The sequence below is a fragment of the Leptonychotes weddellii genome, chromosome 4 (assembly GCF_054177405.1).
Source record: "Leptonychotes weddellii isolate Sample4059 chromosome 4, ASM5417740v2, whole genome shotgun sequence".
Taxonomy (NCBI): domain Eukaryota; kingdom Metazoa; phylum Chordata; class Mammalia; order Carnivora; family Phocidae; genus Leptonychotes; species Leptonychotes weddellii.
This window is the reverse complement of record NC_138372.1, coordinates 10,377,924-10,388,678: the sequence shown is the minus strand read 5'-3', so window position 1 is coordinate 10,388,678 and position 10,755 is coordinate 10,377,924. Positions and strand designations below refer to the sequence as shown.

The 10,755-nt window shown below is 42.5% G+C and overlaps 1 protein-coding gene across 1 annotated transcript in view; it reads right to left on the bottom strand.

Moving 5' to 3' along the window:
• Positions 1–10,755, bottom strand: part of DNAJC16 (DnaJ heat shock protein family (Hsp40) member C16) — a 38,627-nt gene that overhangs the window by 6,424 nt on the left and 21,448 nt on the right. The window contains exons 8-9 of the mRNA XM_081816827.1: positions 2,087–2,217; positions 216–521 (exon numbers count right to left, since the gene is read on the bottom strand). Coding sequence (XP_081672953.1) covers positions 216–521; positions 2,087–2,217 — 437 coding nt within the window. The remainder of the gene's footprint in view (positions 1–215; positions 522–2,086; positions 2,218–10,755) is intronic.

The following is a 10,755-nucleotide window of genomic DNA, read 5'->3' as shown; positions in this document are numbered from 1 at the left end:
GAGTCAGACGCTTAACTGACTGAGTCACCCAGGCATCCCTTACAAACTAGGCACTCTAAGATTACACCCACCATGGGGAAAAAAATGGTGAGAAGAACTGATGCTCCTGAACCTTTACTCACAGGAAAGATGCTTTCTGTGAAGGTCTAAGACTGAAAATCTAGGAGGTGAAATCACTAGGATAAAAGACTATTTCAAGAGTAGGCTTTCAAAACAGGCTCAGAGATTTCTGGATTTCCTGGAATCTGTATTCAAAACTCCCAAAGAAGGGAGAAACAGAGTTCAGGTGCCATGAGCATGTCAAGAGCTTAGAATAAGAAGAGAATTCATGACTCACCGCTGATTTTCCTTGAAACGTATCAATGTCTGGTAGTAAGGTGTTGGCAAACTCTTGCTGTCGATTGCTGTAGATGTGCACGAATCTCACTGTGTCTTGTGTGTTTGCCAGGGCAAAGGACAGGAAAGCCTCAAAGGGTTTACTCAACTTGGTAGCCTCGGGGGTCAGTAAAACCACACAGTACCTGCATAACGACAAAAGAGGACTTTATAATCCATCTCCGAGGCTGAGGCTAGAACAAGAGAATGTGAAGAAGAGGCGTGTGTGTTTTACAGAAGTGAATATAGTTTACTAATAGAAGCTATACGTTAGAAGTCTCTAATGTCTCTAACGTCATCAGTGACTTGCTTCTTTTCGATGGGTGAGATCTTCCCCAAACCAAACGTTACCACACTTAGGAATTTCTTTTAAGGCAGTGGCCTCTGAATCCTTTCAGAAGCCAGCTATTCTGGTGCCGCCACCACAGGCAGGGCTGGTCAAATCTGCTTCGGGCCATTAGATTGCACAGGGACACGTCACCTCTTGGAGGTGAGCAAAGACCCGAATGGGGTGTGCCGTATGGGGAAAGGGGTCAGGGTTCCAGGCAGAGAGAACTGCGAGCGCAAAGAACCCCTGGATGGAGAGAGACTGGACCCAGCGCACAGTTCCAGGAAGATCACTGGCTGCTGTGTGGAGAAGGCACAAGAGGGGAATGGAACGGAAGCTGAGCCTGGTTAGAAGGCTAGCACCGGGGTCTCCAGAGCTGGTGGTGGTAAAAAAGGTGAGAAGTGTGTGGATCTGGGATAGTTTTTGAAGGCCATGCATACAACAATCCCTGGAGTCCATGATAGTCTTCTTTATATCGAATTCAAGTCTTCTTCTCTCTTAGTCTTATAAAGGAATCAGAAAAACTGGAAACATAGGGAAGTTTTCTCACTTTAAACAATACTGTAGTTGTATTTTCAAATAAGATGACCAGTATGTTTTCCTCCTTTCCATATCTAGACACACTGCACAACAGCCCTACATTTAAAACCACTGACTCATTAATCTGAAAGGTGTCTAATAAATATTTCCCCTGTATTTCAACTTTTTAAGATACTCTGTATGAATAAGTATGCTTCAGCCTTCCCATTCCCAGCTAATTCTCTGAACATTTCTTCAGTGTCCTACACTTCCCTAGGGTTAGTGTTTTCCCAGCTCCCCACCCCAGGCCTCCGAAGGCTCGCCCTGCATGGGGCCCCTAGTAGGAGCAGTGACTTGCTCATCCAGGCTTCTTTAAAATGACCCAGCCTCCGGATGCCTGGGTGGCTCAGTTGGTTAGGCGTCTGCCTTCGGCTCAGGTCATGATCCCAGGGTCCTGGGATCGAGCCCCACATCAGGCTCCCTGCTCAGCGGGGAACCTGCTTCTCCCTCTCCCTCTCCCTCTGCCTGCCGCTCCCCTCTGCTTGTGCTCTCTCTTTCTCTTTCTGACAAATAAATAAAATCTAAATACATACATACATACATACATAAATAAATAAAGTGACCCAGCCTCTCCTTGACAGCTGGCTAAAGTCTACTCATCCTTCTGGCCTCAGCTAAAGGGTTATGAATTAGGGAGATCTTCTCTGACCCCAGGCCAGGCTGACACCCTGGATTAATACACCCCACTACTAACATAAAGAATAAGTTCTGATGTCACAGGTCGATGTTTAATTGCCCGGTAGAGAAATGTGACGTGGCCCCTCTCTTGCAACGACAAGCAGAGGCAAAGCCTGGAGTCCTTACTTCCTCTGTCGGTGAGACCGCTTTACGGGGCAGAGCTCATGGAAGAACTTCTGGCTGGTGAGCCTGGCTGCCAGTAGATACTTGTTTTGGGTGAGAAAGTCGTCAATGACCCGTTTCTTCATACCTCGGGCCTGCAGAAAAACCAAGGAACAGCTGAGTTTTATGCCCTTTTCTCACTGCAAGTGGGCTATTTACTTAAAGCTTAAAAAAACGTGGCTGACCCATGATACTGTAACAGCGGTGTATGGTGACAGATGGTAGCCACACTCGTGGTGAGCACAGCATACAGAGAAGCCGAATCACTATCTTGTATACCTGAAACTACTGTCACGCTGTATGTAAACTATACTCAAGGAAAAAAGTCATTAAAAAAAAAAACTGGAAAAAAATATCTGGCTGACCCAGGCTAAAGTAATACAACAAATAAGACAGATCTGTTTGAGCAAATAAACATTAGTGATCTATTTCAACAGTGCAGGGCTGAAAGCAATGGTGGAGCTATCTCATGTCAAAGGAAAATCAAGTGTCTTTTCCACTGAAAATTTTTGTATATGGTTACATGCTGGCAGATTTAAAAAGTCGGTTTGGGGGCGCCTGGGTGGCTCAGTCGTTGGGCATCTGCCTTCGGCTCAGGTCATGATCCCAGGATCCTGGGACTGAGCTCTCCATCGGGCACCCTGCTCAGCGGGAAGACTGCTTCTCCCTCTCCCACTCCCCCTGCTTGTGTTCCCTCTCTCGCTATGTCTGTCAAATAAATAAATAAAATCTTTAAAAAAGAAAAAATAAGATGGACAGCAAACTGAACAATTAAAAATAAACTCCATAGTTAGTAAGTATAAAAGGCAGACTACAAAACTGTATGATGGCCACTTTGTTATTATTAGTTTTTGTGCATTTTGGAGGATTGAAATTATATATAAAGTAGGTTGTCTGACTACAATCTAGAAATCCATATAAAATGTAAACAAGAAAATCCCTACATGTTAAGGAACATACTTGAATCACCTGCTTATGTCAGAAGAGCCTATCAGATATTAAGAAAATACTCTGAATTTTTTTTAAAGATTTATTTATTTGTTAGAGAGAGAGAGACTGAATGAGTGGGAGGGGCAGAAAGGGAGGGAGAGAGAATCTCAAGCAGACTCCCCGCTGAGCATGGAGCCTGACTTGGGGCTCCATCCCACGACCATGAGATCATGACCTGACCCCAAAACAAGAGTCGAACACTTAACCAACTGTACCACCCAGATGCCCCATGAATTTGAATGACTCATGATAGTACTATTTATAAACCCTTGGGTACAGACAAAGCCATACTTGGAGGGTAATGTTACAATGAATAAAACAGAAAAATTAATGACCTAGATGCCCATATCAAGTTAAAAAGAAACGGCAAAAAATTTGAAGGGGTAAAGAAATAATAAAGATAAAAATAGAGATCCATGAAGCAAAACAAACATAGAAAAAGGAGAAGAAAGAATTAACAGAGCCAAAGCTGGCTCTCTGGGAGAGCTAATAAAATTGACAAACCACTGGAAAAATCTATCATGCAAACGAGAAAGCACAAGTAACCATTATCAAGGATGACAAGGAGGAATCACCACCTACGTGTAAAAGTTAAAAGAAAAATTTATTTAAATTTGAAAATTAAGATGAGATAGACAAATTTCTAGAAAACTATAGGAGTATCTGAAAAAATAGAAAGCTTAAATAGTTGTGTAACCGTTAAAGAAGGTGAACTGGTGGCAGTCAGAGATCTTTCCTTAAACACAAACTCAAGGCCCAGATGGCGTTACAGATGGTTTTGATGAAACTTTCAAGAGGACAATCCAATCTTACATAAAGTCTTCTTGAGAACAGAAAAAGGGACAGTGCACCCACCTCACTTCATGATGCAAAGCCTCACATGGGCATCAGGAGAAAGGAAAGCCAGAAGTCAACCTCATTTCTGAACACAAATGCAAAAATCCTCAACAAAGTACTAGCAAATTGAATCCAGCAATATGTTGAAAGCATAATACAAATCATGATCTTGTTGGACTTACCTGATGAACTCAAATTAGGTTGAACATTAGAAAATGAATTAATGTATTTAGCACATTTTAGAAGACAAAATATTAAAGAAGAAAAATCAGGATAATCTCAATGGCTGTGGAAAAATCCGTCTGATAAAAACCAATACCATTCAGGTCATGAATGAATAGAAGGGAACTTCCTTATCCTGATGAAGGTGGCTATAAAAAGCCTTCTGCAAACATCATACTTATGGGGGACACGGAGATCAAGAACAAGGATGCCCTGATCACTACATTTCTTTCTTTTTAAGATTTTATTTATTTATTTATTTTAGGGGAAGAGAGAGAGAGAGAGAGGGAGCATGTGTATGCTCACACATGTGAGCAGGAAGGGGAGCAGAGGGAGAGGGAGAATCTCCAGCAGACTCCCAGCTGAGCGCGAAGCCTGACATGGGGCTTGTTCCCACGACCTGAGATCATGACCTGAGCCAAAATCAAGAGTCAGATGCTCAACTGACTGAGCCACCCGGGAACCCCCTCCATCACTACATTTCTATCCGTCACACCAGAGGTCACAGTAAAGTAAGAAAAAGAAATAAAACAGAAGCAAAACTGCCATTAATCTCAGATGATATGTTTGTGTATTTAGCAAACCCCAAAGATGGTACAGATAAGTTATTTCAATCAGTAAGAGAGTTTAGCAAGATTTCTGGACACAAAGTCAATGTTTAAACATCAATTGTAGGGGCGCCTGGGTGGCTCAGTTGGTTGTCTGAGGGGCTCGTCTGACTCTCGGTTTTGGCTCAGGTCATGATCTCAGGGTTGTGGGATCCAGCCCATAGGGCTCTGTGCTCAGCTGGGAGTCTGCTGGTGATTCTCTCTCTCCTTCGCCCTCTGCCCCTCCCCCCAACTCACAAGCACACACTCTTTCTAAAAATAAATAAATCTTTAAAAAAATCAATTGTATTACTTAATACCACCAAACAGAAAATGCAGTAAAAAAGATACCCTTTTCGGGTGCCTGGGTGGCTCAGTCGTTAAGCGTCTGCCTTCAGCTCAGGTCATGATCCCTGGGTCCTGGGATCGAGCCCCACATCGGGCTCCCTGCTTGGCAGGAAGCCTGCTTCTCCCTCTCCTACCCCCTCTGCTTGTGTTCCCTCTCTCACTGTGACTCTCTCTGTCAAATAAATAAAATCTTTAAAAAAAAAAAAAAAGATACCCTTTTCAATAGCATTAAAAAATATGAGGTACCTAGAAATAAGCTGGAAAAAAAGTACGATCTTCACAGAGAAAATTATAAAAGCTTATAGAGACATATTACAGAACACCTAAACAAATGAAAACAGATATATGATGCTCATAGGTTGGAAGGCTAATTTTTGCCAAGATGCATGTTCTTCCCAAACTGATTTAAGGAGTCAATACAAACCCAATAAAATTCCAACACGTTTGTTGGTTTTGATGGGAACTTGACAGACAGAATGTAATATGTATATAAAACATACAAAAGACCAAGAATAGCCAAGATGCTATTGAAGAAGCTCCCCCATCCTCCTAAAATCCAAAAAACAAAGTGGGAGGATTTGCTCTGTGAGTTATCAAGGCTATTTCTTTTTTTTTTTTAAAGATTTTATTTATTTGACAGAGAGAGACACAGCGAGAGAGGGAAAACAAGCAGGGGGAGTCAGAGAGGGAGAAGCAGGCTTCCTGCGGAGCAGGGAGCCCGATGTGGGGCTCGATCCCAGGACCCTGGGATCATGACCTGAGTTGAAGGCAGATGCTTGACCATCTGAGCCACCCAGGCGCCCCTCAAGACTATTTGCAAATGGCCAATACCTAAGTATAAAAGGCAAACTATAAAGCTTTTAGAAGCTCCGTGAAGGGGTTATCTTTATTATCTTGATGTAGGGGAAGATGTCTTAAACAGTAAACAAACAGAACCAATCAATCATAAAGGAAAATGTTGGCACGAGTGAATACGTTAAAAGTAAGAACATATGTTCATCAAAAAGACGCCAAATGCAAGAATATAGTCACAGCAGCACTGGTCAAATCACTAAAAACTGGGAAAAGCAAAAAGTCTGTCAGCAGCAGCCTGCACAGATACACTGTAGTATATTCATGCCAACACGTATGAACCTCACAAATATAAGCTGACAAAAGCCAGACACTGCATGATTTCAGTTGTATAAATAACTGGTACAAATCATTAGCAAAAAGGCAGACAATTCAATAGGAAAAAAATGGGTAAAACACTTGACAGTCATGTCACAAAAGGGGAAATCCAAAAGGCCCATCATCCACTTTCTTGTGATTAAGGGAAATGCACAGCAGAATCACAATGAGATACCATTAATCAGTCAACTCAGAAAAATTAAATCGAACTGGTGTTGGCAAGGATGTGGAGCAATGAAACTTTCACACGTGACTGGCGGAAATGTAAACTGGTAACATCACTTCGGAAAACATTACCTAGAGAAGCTGGAGATGCGCAGACCCCAGGACCCAGCGATTTTGCAACCAGATATACCCGGGAAGCAACAGTTCTCAAAACTTTCTGGTCTCAGAACACCTTTATGCTTTTTTTTTTTTTTTAAAGTAGGCTCCATGCCCAACATGGGGCTTGAACTCATGACCCTGAGATCAAGAGTCACAGCTAGGTGTCCCTGGATTCAGGGAACTTTTAATACTTTGTTAAATTTAAACTCACTGATCACCTTGCACTAAAATGGATCTTTTACTCAGGCATGTTTTTTTTTTTTTTTTTTAAGATTTTATTTATTCGGCAGAGAGAGACACAGCGAGAGAGGGAACACAAGCAGGGGAGTGGGAGAGGGAGAAGCAGGCTTCTCGCCAAGCAGGGAGCCCGATGTGGGGCTCGATCCTAGGACCCTGGGATCATGACCTGAGCTGAGGGCAGATGCTTAACGACTGAGCCACCCAGGCGCCCCTACTCAGGCATGATTTTTAAAAATCATGCATTCATTGGTCATTTGGAAAATATTGGTTCTGATCTTCCAAATGCTGATGAATTTTATTATACATATAAAAAAAAGCACACCACACAGATGAACCAATCTCATCAGAAAGTTTTGAGAAGCTCATAATGGCCGATACAAATTTTTCAGAATTCTGATTTTCTTGGAAGCCTGAATTTTATCATTGGCAACACATACTGTCAGTTGCTTCCCTTAAAGTGCTAGGCTCACTATGTTCAGTTTTTAGGAAATACCTGTAACAAACCCAAGTCTGAATAACCCTAGCTGTCTGTCAGTTATTCTTTCAAGTAAAAACAATGTTCCATTAACTGAAAAACAAACTGAGGGTTCTAGAGGGGAGGGGGGTGGGAGGATGGGTTGGCCTGGTGGTGGGTATTGAGGAGGGCACGTTCTGCATGGAGCACTGGGTGTTGTGCACGAACAGTGAATCATGGAACACTTCATCTAGAACTAATGATGTAATGTATGGGGATTAACATAAGAATAAAACAAAACAAAACAAAACAAAAAAAAAACAATGTTCCATTAAAAAAGGGGGCTAGTTCAAAACTCACGAGTTAAGTCATCACACAAATGCTTACCCTCCAGACAACAATCTTTATACTCTGGCACACAGCAGTGTTCCTATTTTGTCACACAGAATGTTAAAAATACCCAAAAGACGTGTACTCAGGGGTCAATCTATTTATTAATAAAATTAATACCTGCTACTGCTTCATCAAGGGTATTAAGTGATAAAGGAGTGTTGTTTCTGTTTGTTTTTATGGTGAGTGCTTAGGAGAGAAAAACAGATGCTTATTGGTAGTCTGGGGCCCAGGCCTGGGTTTGTGTCCTGGGTTGTGACTTGGTTTATGCACTGGGTTAGGTCCTGGGCTTACGCACTGGGTTAGGTCCTGGGCTTACGCACTGGCAGTTTCTCCCACCACAGCTCTCACACCATCGGTGCAAGTGTCAACACAGAGAAAAAGGACAAATTACGTCTCCGTGTTGTTTTGATCTCACAGACTTCTCACCCCCACCGCAGGGTCTGTGAACCTCATTCTGAAAACTGCTCTCCTAGAGAAACCCAGATAGACTGAGATACCCATGATGTTCATGACAACACGGCTCCTAAAGCCCCGAAATGCCCACTGATGGAAGAATGAATCAAGAAATTACCATGTGGCCAAAAATACCATTCAGCAAATAAAACAAATTCAGTAGTGCTCCACGGAACAAGTGGTGCTTTTATCCATAGGAGCAAACTGGTAAGGCATCCATTGTGCCAGTAATTTTTTTTTAGAGGGAGAGCGAGCATGTGTGTGTGCACAGGAGAGGGGAGGGGCAGAGGGCGACAGAGAATCTTAAACAGGCTCCACCCCCAGCGCAGAGCCTCGTGAGGGGCTCGATCTCGTGACCCTGAGATCATGACTTGAGCCGAAATCCAGAGTCGGACACTTAACCAACTGAGCCACCGGGCACTCCCGTGCCAGTAATTCTGTGAATGTATTTGAGTTACAACTTTCCCTGAGGAATAAATAAATCATTCTCAAGAGTAGAAGCTATTACTGAAAAGCAATTTAGGAAGTCTTCATAGATTAATCTTGAACTGAGAAGTTCGTTTCCGTTCTTCACCACCAGCATGTTTTCTTCCTGATTCTCTCAGCTCCTCAGCTGCCATCGGGCAGGGCACCCCCTTTTCAATTGCCGGTGGTTGTCCAGAATTTTGTCCCCGGCCCCCTTCTCTCCTTTCCTCACCTACTATGTATGGCTGGGAGATTGCGCCACACTGAGGACTTCTACCTCTCACAACTCACTGAGGTGCTACAGATCTCTCTCCCCAGCTCACTAAGACCTGGATCCCTACACCCTACTGTCCGATGGACACCTCCCCTCAGACTTCCTGCAGGCAGCTCGCATTCTGTACGTCCACAACTGAATTCATTACCTTCTTCTTAAACCTGCCCTTCTCTCCTCACTGTCCCCTTCCCCCATCTGGTTCTGCCTCAGACACCATCCTTCCTTTAGTCCCAGCCTCAAGTGCCCTTCCTCTACTTTCACATCTGAGTGAGTCACCCATGCCAGTGGATGGAAATTGCCTTCAGGCCTCTCTCCTCCGATGGAGTTGTGAGGACAAAGACTAACTCTGGATGTCAGAGCTCCTCTGTATTTTCACACAGCAGGCAGGAAACAAAATGTTTACTGAGTGAATGAAATAAAGGATTTTATAGAACTTCTCATTCTAGCTTCCTTTACGAGAAAGTAAATCAAAGGGATCTTAGTGCTTTTTAAAAAAAATAGGGGCACCTGGCTGGCTCAGTCGGTAGAGCATGCTGATTCTTGGATCTCAGGGTTGTAAGTTTAAGCCCCACTTTGGGTGCAGAGATTATGTGAAAAAAAATCCTTAAAACAAAACAAAACAAAAATAACATTAAAGACATAAAATAATACGTGTTCATGATAGGGATTTTTGAAAACCCCAATATTAGGATAATATGTAATTTTACCATCAAGAGATGTATTTATTTCCGGCTTTTTCCTATGCACATGCATGCACATACACACACGTCACAAAATCGAGATCAGGGTTTAGAGTGTGTATGGAATTGGTATGTATTGAGATCCTTCAGTCTCTGTGCTTCTTCATCTGTTTCAATTTTCAGGCTTTTACAGACTTCATTTAAATGATTTTGTTTGAGTAATTAACTACTATGGAACTCAGGTCTGAGATGACCACAGAGTTCAGACCTGCTACAGAGTGAGGAACCTCAATTTTGCATCCTGCATGTTCTTTTTAACATTATGTTATGAAAACTGTCCCCATCAGTAAGTGTTCTAGAACAGCCGTTTTAACGGCTAAATGACTATGTAGTAGTCCCTGCTTGGTATATACCAATAATTAGCTTACTGTTGGATATTTGTATTTTTCCCCCAGTGAAATTGGTTACAAACGATAATGTCTCTGTAATTTTGGTCGGAATTCCTTTTCCCTGAGGACAGATTCCTAAAAGGTAATCTCATCTTCCCGAGGTCTTTACGCAAGCCTCCTCTTAGTGAGGCCCTTCTTGGTCATTCTACCTTAAAAAATGTGAACCTGCTCTCCCAACTCCACATTCCCTTTTCCTGCTTTATTTTTCTCCTTAGCGCTTCTCCCCATATGACACGGCACTATGGAGTATGTTATGCCCATTGTCATCCCCGCTAGACACAGGACAGACCCTGGAACAGGGAATTCAGGTGACTTTGTTCAGGGCTTTGTCCCCAGCACTAGGGGCAGTGTTTGGCCCACATAAGGTACTCAGGTACTCAGGAGTACTCTTTTCCTGAACGAATCAACGCAATTGGCCTATTACCACCCAACTACTTTTCTGAAAACTTCTGAAGCTTCCTCCAGCTTGGCAAAACAAAAGACCGACTGTTTCTCTCCACTCTCAACTGAGTATCTTCACTTTGAAAATCTTTAACAATGTGATGGGAGGAGAAGAAAATGTTAAACTGGTTTTTCTTGATTAGTGAGATTTAATTTTTAAAAGTGACTATCAGTCACCTAAATCTCTTCTCAGAATTTTATTCATATTCTCAACCTACTCTTCTTGGGAAGTTTTATTAAAAAATTTTTTTTTTATTGAGGTGAAATTCACATAACATAAAATTAGCGATTTTAAAATGTATCACT